The sequence below is a fragment of the Nelumbo nucifera genome, chromosome 1, assembly GCF_055504915.1.
Source record: "Nelumbo nucifera cultivar China Antique chromosome 1, China Antique-T2T, whole genome shotgun sequence".
Taxonomy (NCBI): domain Eukaryota; kingdom Viridiplantae; phylum Streptophyta; class Magnoliopsida; order Proteales; family Nelumbonaceae; genus Nelumbo; species Nelumbo nucifera.
Window position 1 is genome coordinate 22261680 of NC_142649.1, and position 17416 is coordinate 22279095.

At 37.2% G+C, this 17416-nt stretch overlaps 1 protein-coding gene across 1 annotated transcript; it reads right to left on the minus strand.

Annotated features, from left to right (window-relative positions):
- Positions 1 to 1612: 1612 nt before the first annotated feature.
- Positions 1613 to 17174, minus strand: LOC104605796 (SWI/SNF complex subunit SWI3C). Its single transcript, XM_010270691.3, has 7 exons — positions 16972 to 17174; positions 16312 to 16878; positions 15692 to 16224; positions 11588 to 11951; positions 11378 to 11451; positions 7323 to 7631; positions 1613 to 2124 (listed from the first exon to the last, which is right to left on the minus strand). The coding sequence occupies exons 1-7, from the start codon at positions 16997 to 16999 to the stop codon at positions 1654 to 1656; spliced, it is 2346 nt and encodes a 781-aa protein (XP_010268993.1). The 5' UTR covers positions 17000 to 17174; the 3' UTR covers positions 1613 to 1653.
- Between the last annotated feature and the right edge of the window lie 242 nt (positions 17175 to 17416).

A 17416-nucleotide genomic window follows, 5' to 3' on the forward strand; every position in this document is an offset into this window, starting at 1 on the left:
TTCTACACTTATTTTTAAAGAATATGAAGTTGATACTTTAGAAACTCTTCTTGCATATTAAGACCTAGAAAAGCGCTGAGAAACCAAAACGCAGATAAATAGACCATTAGAAATGAACAACCAATCACATATATCAAATGATTGCAGCAGGACCAGAGAGGGATCCAATTGCAAACGGGCAGAAATTTGTGAATACTAAGGAAACCCTTGGTAGACCCTATCAAATAAGGATGTTCGGTAAGCTATCAATTGACATCACTCCATCTTACTTTCAGTCTTCCGGATAGGCTATTGCTTGGTATATCGTGGTAAAATCCTGGGCTGCAAGCATGAAAATGTGGGTTCGAGTTTGAGATAGGCCACTTTGTGCATAAAATGCCAAAGGTGAGGTTCGTTTCCTGTCCACTGTCCACTAATGGCAACGGGGTAGGGATCATGTTCCCCGTCCCCGCCCCCAATTATGAAATTAACCCTCATCTTCGTCTCTGATCCTCGCTGGGGATAAAATTTGTCATCCATCCCCGATCCCCGACAGGGATGGATTCCCCGTGGGGAACCGAATCCCCAATTTTTTTTAGATAATTTTTTTGAAAAATAAATTTACTTAAAATAAATAAAAATTTTAAATATATTTTAATATATATATATATAATATAAATAATATTTAAATATATATAAATATATAATCAGAGTCGGTGCAGGGCGGGGACCTCAATCCCCATCCCTGTCAAAATAATCTCCATCCCCGACCCATCAGGTCAGAGAAGTCAGCTCCCCATCGGAGATGGGGAAAATTACCATCCCTACTGTCCACCCCTCCAAGGACCCCCCAGATAGTTGAGACCAATATTGGGCAATGACCATTTTTGGGGTGGAGTAATCAGTTATCCGTTTTCATCCTAAGACAAACAAGGTGGGATTGAGAAAGAGGTGGTATCTTCTAAAACTGTCCCCGTTATGAAAAGAATGTGAAAAGGGAACTTTTCACATCATCGTTTGTGAAACTTAAAAAAGGCAACGTTTTCAGTTGGGAAATGGAAAAAATGGTCGATAATCACGTCTCTCGTTCGTATAAGAGGGTGCCCAAGATGAGAATGATAAAGACTAGAGATGTCAAGCCACAAGGAGAAGAAAATGAAAGCTGTTGAAGATATGAAAGATCAGCTAATCAAAAGAGTTTTGTCATTTAACATTTATGACAAATACCAAAGACTGCATTGCCAGTGCAATTTGAAGCATGTAAATGCGTCGATGAATTGAAGGGTTCTGGTTGACAACTGCCAAAGATGGCATGGTTCTAGATAGATGGAACAGCACCATAAGGTTTAAACCGCCTGACCCAAGTAGTAGGGGTTACTCGGGTCAAACAACTACTGAAATGTAAGGTTCCCAGACTTGCAAACCTGGTTGGCTGGTTATTCCATATCCCTATCCAGCAAAGATACCAAGGCATTCCATTTCAGGTGTCCAACTATTTAAATAGATGAACCAGTTAGGCCCCAGATCGTGCGTGCAATATACCAATTCATTGCGGCCTGCACAACTGAAGCTGTGGCCGCTATCTGGTTCGAAGTCCAAACTATTGGACGAGAGAGAGAGAGAGAGAGTCCAATTAAATCATACAGCTCTGCATAAAAACCGATTTTCCGGTGGTCAACCTACATTAGTGTTTGTTCCAGATACAGGTCTTAACATTGGATGACTAAGGGCAGGGGGCATATTTCCTGGGGCGGACGTGTACATGGCATTGGAGGTGGTGGGTGTCACAGGCTGGTGGATTGCAGAAAGGGGCAACCTTGGCCCAAAAGCAAACATTGGTTGTCGTGGCATGAATATGTTTGGATGGTTTAGTTGGTTATTGGCATATCCAGAGATATTTGTCTGTGAAGGTGAGGCTGAAATGACTTGTTGCCTGCTGGTTCCAGCATTATTATTTACCACAGCAACAGTGGCAGCAGCAGCTGGTAGGGTAGTAGTGGTACCCATAGGTCCAAACCTAGTTGACATAACCCGGGCCCGTTCAGCTGCAAGTCTTTGCCTTGTCCTCTCTACCTGTTCACATTCTTTCATCAACAAGGTTTCCACCTCCGCAAACTGCTTTAGCTTCAGCTCTAATCTCTTCAACTGCACCAACAAAGCAATTTGAAACATGAAACTACCAGAAATGGATATAATTTTCTTCCAGGAATAAAAAAAGCTATCGGGTTGTCCAGTTTTTGGCACATGCATCATCGTGGAATGCAAACCAACTAATCAGTGGACCCTGTTACTGAACAACCTTGTAATCCCAAAAATGGATGCTTACATGGACCAGAGCTTATTGTTCTACTCAGAGACAGCTGATTGGATGGTTATGATTCTCAATCTCAAAGATGGTATAATTTCGGGGAGACATAGATGCACACATGAAAGCAAAGACTCCTGCATTAATGGCAAGTATGTAATTTCCGAGTGATTTGACTTTTGGTTAATTTGAATTTTTTAGAAGTTGTTTTCTAGTTTGTCGGTAATAGTAAGAATAGAGTTGATCTTAAAAAACCAAACTAGTTTAAGTAACCTTATTAGAGAGTTGGAATTTTAAAATTGAAAAGTTAAAGGTGCAACCACATCACTTTTCTTCCAGTCTATTTTTCAAGCGTGAAAACATGTCTGTTTTTCATGATTTGTGTCATTTGATAGATTATTTAGTTATCCATCTATGAGGTCAAGATCCGATGTGTTTTGAGAGAGTTAAGGACATTTTACTGATATGGTGTGTTGGTTTTTTATGGGATTAATGTCTTTCTATTTTAGGGCTTATCTTGGAGTTAGTTTTTATTTTAGTTATAGTACAATTAGTAAAAGGCAATTAGAGTTTGTCTTTATTTGTCACTATGGGTTTATCTTAATTTTAAAACAATTAGAAATTCTCTTTGGTTAATTTCCTAGTTGAAATCGGAGCCTATAAAGGGATATATAAGCCCTTATAAATGTCATTGTAATTGATTTTTTTAGTTGATTTGATGAGTATAAGTTTTGATGCAAGTATCTCTTCTCTTCTCTCTTTTCTCTACCTGTAACTCAAGGTTTGGTGAATATAAGGGGCCGTTTGGCAAGTCTATTTGGGAAGATCTTCTGGTAGCTCTTGACAGTCAAAAGACGCATTGAGCTTTTGCATTAAGATCTGAGCAGCCTAAAGTTCCTTTGGTTAAGGCATGTCTTTTCGTGTGTCTTTCCATGTGAAGATGAATAAAACACACATAGACACACACAAGCTCCTTTTAGAGCTTCCCAAAAATTGCCTGATTTGGGCTTCTCACATCTTTTCGGCACATCGGCTTTTGTTGGCTAGATCTGCCACAAACCAAACGAGAAAAGACCGAATTGCAGTCTGCCGGGCTTGTAAATAGCCGATAGACAGCACAAAAAGACACGCCAAACGGGGCCTAACTTAGCATCATCATAAACATGTTATTGTTATTGTTATTAGTAGTAATATTATTTAAAACTTCTAAACCTACCAACCAAAGTCTAATATCACACATATTGGTGACCTTGAAAATATACATGTATTGTGATAAGCACCAATATGTTGCGACATTTTGATACGGGTGTAAACATATCAAATTTGAATGAATCAGGCAATATCCAAATTCAAATCCGATTAGGAAATTCAATATCTGAATTTGACTTGATATCCAACAGATATTGAAAATCAATGTTCTAATTCAAATTTGATTAAATATTCAAATATTTGATTTGATTCGAATTTGACCAATTAATTATTTTAGGTATTTAATAAATATTTATTTATATAGAGTATATAAATAAATAAATTATTTATATAATTAAACTATAATATATATAAATTATATAAAATATTTAAATATTTTGTATATTATATATAAAAATTAAATTTGAATCTCAAATTTGAAATCGAATTTTCGAATACCATTGACACTTCTACATTTTGAACCTTGGTGTAACTTGGGTTGGTTTCTTTTATTTCTTTTGAGGGGCTACACAACAGGGGGTAGCCCATCCCCCAACCCAGGTGCAGGCAAGATCGATCCCACACTTCTACATTTTGAACCTTGGTGTAACTTGGGTTGGTTTCTTTTATTTCTTTTGAGGGGTTTGAATCGAATCAGGCAATATCCAAATTCAAATCCAATTAGGAAATTCAATATCTGAATTTGACTTGATATCCAACAGATATTGAAAATCAATGTTCGAATTCAAATTTGATTAAATATTCAAATATTTGATTTGATTCGAATTTGACCAATTAATTATTTAGGTATTTAATAAATATTTATTTATATAGAGTATATAAACAAATAAATTATTTATATAATTAAACTATAATATATATAAATTATATAAAATATTTAAATATTTTGTATATTATATATAAGAATTAAATTTGAATCTCAAATTTGAAATCAAATTTTCGAATACCATTGACACTTCTACATTTTGAACCTTGGTGTAACTTGGGTTGGTTTCTTTTATTTCTTTTGAGGGGCTACACAACTGGGGGTAGCCCATCCCCCAACCCAGGTGCAGGCAGGATCGATCCACACTTCTACATTTTGAACCTTGGTGTAACTTGGGTTGGTTTCTTTTATTTCTTTTGAGGGGCTACACAACAGGGGGTAGCCCATCCCCCAACCCAGGTGCAGGCAGGATCGATCCCAACTTGGGTTGGTTGGGAACCTGTTAAATTTTCAATGGGACTGAACCCTATCCTGAGCCCGAAGTGGTTGGAAATTTTCAAATCAGACAACCCAACTCAAGTCCTTTTCAGTCTGCCCCTAGCTCTTCTAGCTAGTCCCTTCAACTTGTAAGAGTTCATTTCTAATAGGTGCTGGAGATGGTCTTCTATGCACATGAACAAACCATTTCAATCTACTCTCTCATTTTGTCACCTCTTGGAGATACTCCCAGGTTCCTTCATATGACTTCATTTCTAACCCTGTCCTTTCTAGTTTTATCATCACCCATCTAAGCATTTGCATTTCCGCCACACTCATTTTTAAGACATGTTGTTTCTTAACTGTCCAACACTCTTCTCCATAGCTGGCCCTGCAACTATTTTCTAGAATTTTCCTTTTAGCCAAAATGGTATTCACTTATCACGTAAGAATCTGGATGTAACCCTCCATTTTCCCCATCCTGCTCTAGTTTTATGGGTGACATCCTCCTCAATCTCTACTTTGTTAAGAATTATTGAATCAAAGTAATGGAAGGTCACAATGAGTTATCTCTCGGTCTCCAATATTAAGCATACCCTGATTTGCATTCATATTATTATTAAATTTACATTCCATATATTCTGTTTTAGTCTTGCTTATTTTAATGCAATTTGTCCATAAAAATAATTTTGCATTTAACCCTTCACTAGTTTCATCAACTAATACCATGTCACAGAAAATATCAGGCACCATGGGACCTCCTCTTGAATATGTCTAATCAATTCATCTATGGCTAGTGCAAATAGATAAAGACCAAGTGCTGAACCTTGGTAAAGACCCATTTTAACTATAAAACCCGATGTCTCTCCCATATGTGTTAGAACCATAGTTTTCAAGGTGCCAAGGCGAGGCTAGGCGACAGGGGGGTGCCTTGCCGCCTAGGCGATGGATTTTTTTAAGTAAAACCATAGATCCTAGGGTAGTTCCCTAGGTTCCATAACCATCTTTCCTTAATAATTATTCATAATTTTCATAAGAAAAGTATAAATTTCATGTTTAGTCTAGAAAATCAACATTTTATGAGAAGAAAAAGAACAAAGTAAAGAAAATCCAAAAAATATAGGGGCTGAACCCCTACTTTTGTTATAGGAAAGAAGAAAAGAAAAGGTGGAAGAAGAAAATGTGTTGATTAGACAAAATTTTAAGTTCTTCCCTTGCTTATAGGTTCAGGTTTTGAAATTTTTGAGGGTCCAATCAAGGATCAAAATTTCGATACGTTATGCCCCGTATCGGGTGTATTATATTGTATCCTTGGGGTCCCGATACCTGTTTACAGGTGTTTTCGGGGACCCATTTTTTTAAATAATATATATATATATATTTAAAAATGAAATTGAAAACCAAAGAAATAAAAAAATAGGGAGAGTATTGTTATAAGTACCGATACACCTCTGCCAATACATAGAGGTGTATCGATACTGTGAACCATGGGTTCAATACAGCAGTTAGCAATGTTTGCATTGATTAAACCCCAACAAAATAAGAAAATAATAAAAAGAAATTAGTAAATAAACACATAAAATGAATATTGTAGTTTAATAATGTCTATTTTATAATTATAATGTCAAAAAATTAAAAATCTAAAAGTATTTTATAACCCGGTGCACAAAACTGCTAGGCGACTAGGCAAGGCGAGCCTCCAAGGGCGCCTTGTCGCTGTGCCTAGGCGTCGCCTTGACAACTATGGTTAGAACATTAGTTTTATCACCTTTATACATATCCTTCATTAGGTCCACATACCTATTTGGAACACCTTTTCCAAAACCCACCATATTACCTCTCTAAGGACTCTATCATATGATTTCTCTAGATTGGTGAAAACCATATGAAGATCTCTCTTCTTCTCTCTAAACTTTTCCATCAATCATCTTAGTAGAAAGATGGCTTTCATGATTGATCTTCTTGGCATAAACCCAAATTGGTTTTTTGAAATATTTATTTAATGCAGTAAACTTTGCTCAATTATTCTCTCCCAAATTTTCAGTGTGTTTCATGAATTTAATTTCATGCCATAGGTCTGTGTCTGTATCCATAACTGGGCATTATAGCTGCTAATCAAGTCATTTACTTAGCTGCACTAAACTACCAAGGAATCTTATACATGACAAATTAGTTTACAGCTCAAATAGAAAACTGGCTTCTAAAACCATCAAATGTAAAGCATGCCTCTTTTGCATGGAGCTCTTTTGGAAGACAAACTGCACGCCTTTTTTTCTTTTTTCTCCCTGTTTCTTCTAGGCATGGTATATAAAAAGCATATATACATGATTGCATGCCTATAATTTCTTGCTATTGGATAAAAAGGAAAACAAAAAAAAATCACAAAAAATGAACTCAGCTTCAATAACTAGAGAATAAAGTCAACCCCACCAGCTGATTTTACATATAGCACAGATTTACCATTTAAAAGTTCTATCCTACAGAACCTTTAAGGTAAAGAGTTACAACCATCAACCGAAGAGAAAGAAATGCAACTAGTTCAATGAGCCAAATAATGGCAATAAATAACATCAAGCATAAGTATATTACCAGAGAAATATATTAGAAAAAGAAGCTCAAAATATAAGAACATCAGCAATAATATACCTGATGGTTTATAATGGTAGCAGCCATTCTCTGAATTTCACGTTCTTCGTGATCTGCAAACAGTTTTGCCTTTGTTGCTGCTGCAGCCAGACCATATTTTGCAGCAATTCTCACACTTTCAATGGGCAGTGGAGAAGAAATTGCATCATTCTGATTGCATAATCCTTGTACTCCCACAGTTTCACCTTCCACTTGTGTGACACCATCAGAACCAGCTACTTGGTGGTCCTCCTTGGACAGTGCTGCTAATGATGCATGAGCACAGGCTGCAGCAACTCGTGGCCCAACTGCAGAAGCAAGAAATGCAACCTAGAAAAAATTTCCAACAGTTAAATTGGAAGCAAAACAACTAAGCAGAAACAATGGCCTATATTCTAAAGAAAGTCCATAGAAGGAATCATCAAGTGGAAACAAAATTACAATGCACTAACGTACTGACGCCAAATAAGTTTATTGTTTTTGCTGTGTAGAATCATAAGGTTGTTTTTGCAGTGAACAGACTAAAGTTTTTTGAGAAACATGGAATCAACTATATTCTTTCCATATTTTGGGACATCAAAAGCCACGACTTAACTTCTTAGATGCAGCACCTAGTACTACTGCCCATATATCTATTTGCATGCAATAATCAACATTTTTCGCTTTTTATATGAACAAAAAAGATTAACCCCTTTCTTGCTTCCTTCTTTTTCTTTTCTCCCTCCCTCATTGGAAGATGTGGTTTAGTGGTGAGTAGTTACATGCTTAATATGAATGACCTGGGTTTAAATTTTATTAATGGCATTAGATTTTCTCCTATCATAGACATAACTCTAATACTGTGGCAGAAGTGAGAGTGATACATGAGTGCAATTCCACTTGCAAAAAAATTTGGGTATACTAGACTGTTGATTGAGATTGACTCTATTTTAGCAGTCAACTTCTGTAAGGCTCCTTGGCACAGCCACATACTAACCTGTATAGATAATATCAAAGCCATTTATTCGAAAATTGAAAGGATACAATGGGAACATGAAGGGTTTGGTTCTGTTCTCTACCAAGTCTGTAAGGTGTCAAGCTCTAAAAAACCATTGTCTACCTTCCCAACCTGGGTGTGAAAAGTAAGAGTTGATTCCTTCTTCACCGTTCAAGTGAGTGATCTCTTGTATTTATAACATTTGCTAGATAGAAAGGTGTGACAAATACGTTCTGTCAAAGAATTTTAGACAAGGAAAATAGGCATATTGAGTAACAAACCACAGTTGCTAAGATGGAAACCTCATATACATTGAGATGTGATATATTCTGAATAGAATATACCACCATTAGGCTTGTCTTGTAAGTCGTAAGAAATCAAACTTTGAGCTAAGCTAGTAAGTAATTTAATTAGAATGTCTGCAACCTTTTTAAATAAAAGGGCTGAGCTAAGCCTAATGAATAGCACATTTTTGAGCTACCATTTTACATAAAGAAAAAATAATCTCATTATGTTTTGTATGTGAGTAAAAGATGGGATTGGCTGTTGACAAGTCGCTCCTAATTTGGTCTGAACACTCTTTAACTTCTGCTTGGTGAACTTTGATGTTTACTTTCATATGGATGATCTTATGTCAAAGCATTATAGTACTTTTTTTATCAGCAGAGAATAATTTTATTAACTAAGAACTAGATACAGAATTACAGAGATACAGTATAGCATCAAAGGACTGCCAATGCCCTGCAGAATATTAAAGCCCAAAATAATTGCTGCATGTTTGGCTTATACAAGTAGCCTTTTTTTGATAGATATACAACTAGCCATTTTCCTAACCACTGTTGGACACAAAGAAAGAAATCATATGATACAAACAGTCCCAACATTCTTGTGAGACCATTAGTCAACATTTTAAAATGTCCTAATGGTTATGATTACTTTCTCCATGTCCAACATGATGCCTCCTGACTTTAACAATGTTCCTTTGCAAATCAGGCACAATCCAAAGTACTGGCCATACTTCAAGGTAACAATCAATATTACAATACATTCTTCGTTTTCTTTTCTACAATTATAGCATTTAATTTTTGTTATAAATATAATGGATGTTTATCTTATAGAATTGCAAAGGCCTAGATGAAATACATGTTTCTACATGGGTTCTGGCTTATAATTAAGACCCATGTCGCCATAGGAAGGGTCCTTACTAGGGGTGGCAACGAGCCAAGCTTTTCATGAGCTATTTGAGCTCGGCTCGGCTCGGTTTAAACCAAACTTTGAGCCGAGCTCGAGCCCAACTTATAGGTTCGTTTGCTACTCAAGCCGAACTCAAGCCTAATAAAGAGCTCGTCTTGTAAGGCTCGCAAGCCTAATCAAGCTTCTACATACATACATATAATATTTTTATTTTTATATATAACAATAATAACTAATTATTATAATTATTAATTTTTTTAATGTCAAATAAAAAATAAATTTTTTATATGTAATTTTTTACTTTTATAAAGCATTTGACTTACAGTCAAGCATGAGCCGAGTCGAGCTCGAGCTTATGAGCTTTTGACTCGAGTTGAACCCAAGCTCAAGTCTTTAGCTTGAATTTAGCTCGAGCTATACTGTCTTGGCGAGCCAAGCTCGAATAGCTAGATATTTAGCTCGGGTTGACTCGAATCCACCCCTAGTCCTTACACACAAAATGTAATGACAGTATGTGACTTCAACATGCAGTTTACATTTGTCTTTGCTAGATGAGAGGGAATCGATCATAATTATCACATCATTGCAAAAGCTATATCTAATACTAAATATAACTTTCTACATGCACCCCTTAGTATGTAAGCTTATATAGATAAATTAATGCTAGTGCATCATCCTCAGACTGAAGTATGAGAAGTAGCAGGCCATGCCAAGAACCTATATACTCCAAAGGCCCAAACCCTTCCAGCCCTCCAGAACCCAAAATTCAACCGCATTAAACTCCAACTCCTCATTCTAAAACGCCAAGTCTGGAGAATCAACGGCAGGATTCACCCCTTCTTCATTAACTCCCCAAAACTTTTGGAAGCCCATCTCATTCAATGTCTTTATAAATAGATGTAAACTTAGAAGCCTTGCTCTCATACTGCCAAAAGCTAGCACCAAGGAACAAAACTTAGCTTATTGATAAAAAAAAAAGGACAAAACCTAACTTGAAAATTAGTTTTTCCTTCTCTTAAAACACTCCTAAGAGAAGCAAATGATACAAAATTCCAGAGTATAATCATCAAATCATGGCACTCAGCTTACCCCTCGAAAATCACATCAATCATATATTCAATCCAGAAAGAAGTGATGCACAATGTAAAACCCTCCAACCAAATTATGCCATAAATAATAGATGATATTAATCTAAAACTACAAATGAATAACAGACATAGGGAGCAAATATGTTGACAAGCTCTGACTCATGATATCCTGTTATCTAGTTGTCCACATAAAAAGGGAGGGAGGATTTGAAAGGCTCCAAAATCGTAAATATTGCTGTAAAACAAGATATGTGAAAAACTGTACCAAAACCATGACCAGGAACACTACAATGGAATGACTACCCATATCCATACCTACTCATTAATTTCAGCTTTATGCTAGCCATAAAATCTCATAGTCCATATTCAACTGTCTAATCCTAATGAATGGAGAAAAGGCATAAAATTGGCAACAACTGTCTGAACTCTGAAGTGAATGGAGAAATGAATTCAAAATCTCAAACAAAAATCTCATATATCAGTTTATACACCAAACTGCAAATATACAATCTCAGAGACTCAAGCATGACATAAAATTGACAACAAGTCATATACAAGGGAGGGAAGAAAAGCTTCACAAGACCCAGAGTATCTGAAAATGCATCCAACCAATAAACCAACTACACAAGGAAATGTAAGGTGGCTTCTACCTTTGTAAAGTAGTTGTCAGACATCCACTTTATCAGTAGGTCATCAAAAACAAATATACAAAACAGAAATAAAGACCAGTATAATGATGTAATAATAAAATATTTTTGTTGAGAGTTAACAAAATGATATGTGGAACTGGGGTTTGCACAGATCAGATAATAACTTACCAGGGCCATAAGAGGATTCCCTGCTGAAGCAAATGGGAGTCTGCTTTCAGAATCAAGGTTTGCAATAGAAACCCCTGAAGAAAAGATATATAATTATAAAAAGGGGGGAACATGATTTATTTGTAAGAACTAAAATATATAATTGAAACTATAACAAAGACATATAGATAGCTCACAATGACTAAAATGGAAGTGAAAGTGCAAAAATACCTGCACAATCACCATTAGAAGTTGCATATTGTCTTCCATCATCAACTGTGTTTGGCACACTAGACGAGATAGATTTGCTTGGAACTTCAATATTCTCCAGCAGGCTATCCTCCATGGGCAGACGAATAAAATGAAGGATGCACTGGGCTTTTGACTTAGTGCCAACATGTTCTGCAATGTCATTCCAGTTGTCATTGTAGATTTCCAATGCCTCCAGAAGGAGAAGAGTTTCCTGATCGGTCCAATTATCCCTGTCGAGATCATACAAATCTCTTGAGGAATCCACCCTTATGAAATCCATGCTTGAGTGACCAATAACAAACATTCCCTCATGAAAGCAATCCAAGCAAAGCAGTACATCAGCCTGCCCAGTGACATGTTAATTACTCTCACAAGTGAAAATGAAAGACAGAATCATAAGCAAGCATCAAATCAACAAAAAATATATTATGTTAGAACAGAGTTCACGTCAATCAGTAAAGAGGAGTATAAAGTTTTACCAAGTAAATGAACCTCCAATTACAAACTTCATCAAGAGAGCTAGAAACTAGACTTCAGTGACACAATCATTTAGTTTTTACTGATCAATATGGTTCTTGGGCACATTGTTTGGGTGTTCTGCTGTTGACCAGACAATTAAATATGTCTAAGGTCTGTGTTACTCCACATAGAATTTGAGTTTGTGCAAATAGCGTAACAAATAGATGCCTGTTAGACCAAGTTAATCAAGACAATAAATTACCTAAGTCTGATTTAGGGTTTTGTTTTCTTGAGGTTGGTGTCAAACTTTCCAGAGCTATAAAAGTTAAGTAAAGCTCCCAAAACATTGATGCAGCAGAATCTTCAACCAGAATTAAAAGAAGAGTGGAAGACGTGTTTCAGATTAGTACACTACAGAACAACACCCCATTGTTCTACTAATATGTGGTACCTAGACAATATGATAACTCATTTTGTTTGATGACACATGGTACATGAATCTCAATGGACTTCCAGCACATCAGACAACTGACTCTGAAACATGCAAAAAGACATCTCTTGTGGAGTCTACATTGTGCAACTTACAATATCTGTTCGTTTTTTATTATTTTAACTTTTAACATTGAAAAAGGCATGCACTGTATTATTCATATGCCATTTTATATTTATAAAAAGCTAGAGCCAACAAGCCAGGATGAAGGGAATGGTTTGTAAACTGCAATTAATATGACTTGACCAACGAAAGTCCCCAGGCCACCCTTCTGCAGAGAAGCATCCTCAGAAATAAGATCTTCAGACCAGGAAGTCCATTCACCTCATGAGAAAGGCTGCAACTATGTCGAGTGTGGATTTCTGCCAATAGTAACTTGTCCAAACAACATGGTTATTCACCTAATATATTGCATTAACTGAATGCTTATTACTATCTTGTCGTTATGATATACCCTGTTCAATATATATAACCGAAAGCAAGTTTATCTGTGACTAAAATTAAGGTGTTTAAGTTCCATGTAATTCTACGGTTACAGCTACAGGGCTACTCACCATCAAGTTGATGAATCTAAGTTTTTTTAGAAGAGGTAACTTCTATCATTCATTAATAACAAAAAGAGGGGGGATCTACAATCAAACCAGAAAAGGCCAAAACATAGCCAAAAGAGCACCCAGATTACATAGGCATTGAGTTTGCACTATACAAAAAAGTCCTATGTACCCCTGATTTAGCCAAAAAAAAAAATCAGTCTCAGAATTCAGTACCCTTGGTATCCATCTGCATAGCCCTAAATTCAGCTTCAGATGCTTCAGTAGAGTCGGCCAGCCCACTATAAGCCCTTTTTTTTATAAGTAAAAAGAAAATTCATTAAAAAGAAAAGGAAAATACAACCTAGAGAGGTGTTGAGGAAACACCTCCAAACAAAGCTAGGAACAACGTTCTCCCAAACACATATTCTTTGAAATCTTTTTCACCCATATCCCAACACATCAGCCCCTCAAACAACTTACAAACCCAACCACCCCAATAGAAAACATAAAAAATGAAACCCAGAAATTGGAACATTGCATAAGCACACAAACGAAGCACGGGAACCATTGCAGAACAACCAAAGACAACCAAGCCTCACCTTTTCACCTGCATCATTACCAACAGCACACTTCACTCTTCATCAACAAAGTCAAACTCCTCTCCTTCACCTTCCTCCCATTTCCCACCCCCTTCCTCAACTGCAATGTTCTTATTGCTTTCCTGCCTTCTATTCTGTTCAAAACTTCAAAATTGTTTGATTGCCTTCCTCATTACTGCTTCTCCCCCCAAAAAGAAAAGACCAAGAGATTTCCCAACTGCCAATTGTCTATCTACTAGTTGATCAATAACGACTTTTCCTCTCTCCATTATACTTGCTTTGGGAATTTCTTCAGCTTTGTTCCCTCCTATTTCTTTCTCCCCCTCACTATAAGCCCAAATTATGATGCCAGTCCTGTTAAGAATCAGGCCTCCTATACCAGCCAAGATTGGATGATCTGAGAGTGGTCTGCAGCTGCCATCAAACATCAAGATATATTCTGAATCCAGTCTGGGAATGATCATTGGGCTTAGCTGATTGTCAACATAAGAGGACTGCAGAATTACAAACAAATTCCTTTCAAGACCACTATAGTTGAAGCCTTTAAACTGATTGCAGGAGAGCTCCCAAGAGAAGATGCAAGATAAAACTCTCCCTCTAAGACCTTCTATCACAGTAGACTTATCCTCAGAAATTCTTCTGTTGTGTTCCTTCCATATACACCACATAACAACATGAATCAAGACCCTCCAGAAGATTCTGCCTCTAAACCCATTTTATTTTTACACTAACAGCTGTTCATTGCTGTGTGTATCTATGTTTCTACCAACATGAATAAGCACATCTATGTTGTAGGAACACTTGAAATGGATTATGGATGCTGTGTCCAAGTAAGAAATTTCAGTTTCCAGTGTAATTAACACCTTGCCCATACTATATCTTTACTCGGTGTGTAATAGCAAGGACACACTCAAGTCAGAATCACAGTTGCCGCATCCAAAAACCATATCACTGGCAATTTGCGTTAGTGCACATATCCAGAAATCATAGGTTTTGGCTTTATATCCCCTTTAGATTTTGTAATTGATAACTGTCCTTACCAATGTTAAATTTTTACTCAAAAAATGTTAAGTTTTACCCCAAAGAGATAAGTGGTTTGACAATGATGTTTCTAAAGCTTTCTAATTGTTGTATTTCAATAAGAACTCCTTCCTCCCAAATCTCTCTAGAAGTAGTTTAGACATCTATGAAGAATGAAGCATGACTAGAGATGCCTTGAGTTCTTAAAACTTAAGTTGAAATCATTATTCAAGAACGTTGCTTCATCTTTAAAAAATATTCATTTCATTGACTCCATCTTTTAATTTAACAACGAAAAGGAGTTTATTTGATCAAAATTTCCTGTTAACCATGTCAGGCTCCTAGAACTAGCAGATCTTCCTTGGTTTATAATTTTAACACATTAAGAAAGTTCTTTTGCATCCCCCATCTTAAAATGGGGCTTTCCAGTTCATGTAAACAAAAAGACTCTATTGAGGCATACTCAACACTAAAAAGGGATTTTATCCTCATTTCAAAATTATGGTCTGTCATTGACAGCCGGACAACTAACTTGACTAATCATCATAAACAGGAAAAGAATAAGTTTGCAAATAATAGAGCATAATATAGTTCACCACTTCTCCCTTTCTACTAAAAATGAAACTCAAGTCCTTATATTGGCCAATCTTTTATTAAACGTCCACAAATCAGTCAATCAATTGACAATTACAATAGTGAGAAAGTAAAACATATGATGCCCAAAAAAGTTTGGCTTCTTCTTTTGCCAAATGACTGTATTCAAAAGCAGTCCCTTAAGCGTTTCTAACCTTCTCTGACAACTTTATCATCAAGTTATCACATCTTTTCCAAATAATTGAACTCATTAATTGCCAATGTTTTAACTTCCAGGTTACTAAAATCATGGAGTACAAAAACTAATAATAAATAATGAAAATGAAAAAAAGGGAAATGAACTGCCCAAAAGGACCCTTTGGGAGAAGGAGGGAGGAAATTAAGTTACCTCCTTCTGTGATTGATAGTGCACACGAGGCAAAGGCCGAGAGCAGCAATTGCAGTGGTTTTCAGATAAGCATTCCCGAATTCTGCTCTCCAAATCAGAGAATTCATCACCAGGAGAAGACGAGGCAGAAACGTCTGCAGGCCTTAACCTGCTCTTGGACTTCTCAAATTGAATCAAACTATCAATAGACCTCAAGGCAGCCGAAGGGACCATCAGCTCTCCATTGGGATTCGCCTTCAGGTACTGCCCACTAATTCTAGGTTCATGGTTAATCGTTGCCACACTGTAGTTAATGATTCCCCAGTGATCCAGGAACCGAAAAATTCTGTTCAAGTCATGCATTTCAACACTAACACCCAGCCCATTACAATCGTTAAACGATAGCCTCTTCTCTGGATTCTCCATGTACTTTGCAACAATCCGATTCCGGCATTCCATGTATTTCTCCGGTGTATGATCCCCAGACTTGCCGGAGAAAAACTGGGGCACCACCTGCCTCTCCAACCTGTGCACCGAATTCGGAGAAAACCAATCTGCACAAGATAATATAAATACGCGATTAAGCAAAATTAACACCGCAAACAAGAGACATGAATCAAACTAGAAATCAAATTGCTTACCCGCGTGCATCGGCACGACAAGCACTCGATTGTTGCCAAATCGCTTAACGACTCCCCGACCTTCCATTATAGCTGGGGGAGTAATTACGTAAGCGAAAGAGGAACCCTCGGCTCTATCCTGATCTGCTTGCGCTAGAGACGGGCTGTCGGCCGGTACAGCCGACAATGCCTGAAGCTGTCCATGAGATATATTCTCGAAAAAGTAAGGGTTTTGCTGAGTTCGGTTGTCTGCAAACTGAAGGGCACGCTCAGCGGCAACGATTGCGAGAACAGACGGATGTAGGCGGTTCACAATGTGCTTGACCACGGCCGGAAAATCAGAAATCCGAACTCCCCCGTCCGAAAGGACCTCTCTTTCTCGAGTGTCCTGGCCGGTATCACCAGGGGCTGACGGGGTTGTGGTGGGGGTTGGGCCGGCGGGGTTGATGGGGTGCAGGTCTTCGTCTTCGTCAGCATCGACGTCGTCGTCTTCCTCGTCATCTTCATCTTCGTCTTCGGGTCTCTGTCTCTTGCTGTTGCTTCCGAGATTGGTGTCTCGCTTCCTCTTCTTCCACTTGTTACGAGATTCTGCTTCAAATATTTTTCAGAAACGAAGAAAGAAATGAGATTGAACGGGAGATGCAAAGAGATAATATAGAGTTGTGTGGGGTTTTAGCTTACCTGTGGGGAAGGGGAGAGAAGCTGACATTGAGAGAGAGAGAGAGAGAGAGAGAGAGAGAGAGAGGGTGATTAGGAAGTCTGTGAGGTGTTTGGTTGGAGTAGACAAAGGAGAGAGAAAGGGCCCGACCAAAGAAGAGAAGAGGAGCGCTCCCTTCCCTGCTCTCTTCCCCTCTTTGACTCTGCCGTGGGACTGTGGCTGCGTTATTTTGTCTGTATATAAAATGCACGGAAAATTTTGTTCCGATGCAGATGATAAAGGAAATTAAAAATTTTCTAAGAATGAAAATAAAATTCCCCAAAATAATTAAAACAAAAATCACGTTAAAATAAATCAAATATCCATATATCTATATATAAAACTACTGGCGACCGTGCAATGTAGGGATTTATGAAGTGAAACTTCGGAAGGTTATAACTAATGAAAAATGTAATGTTGTTTAAAATA

Coding starts and splice junctions, on each gene's coding strand:
- LOC104605796 (XM_010270691.3), bottom strand. CDS start 16,999: ATGTCAGCTTCTCTCCCCTTCCCCACAG. Junction 11,452..11,587: donor TTCTAATGGTGATTGTGCAG/GTATTTTTGCAC, acceptor TCTTTTCTTCAG/GGGTTTCTATTGCAAACCTT. Junction 2,125..7,322: donor CTACCATTATAAACCATCAG/GTATATTATTGC, acceptor TTGTTGGTGCAG/TTGAAGAGATTAGAGCTGAA.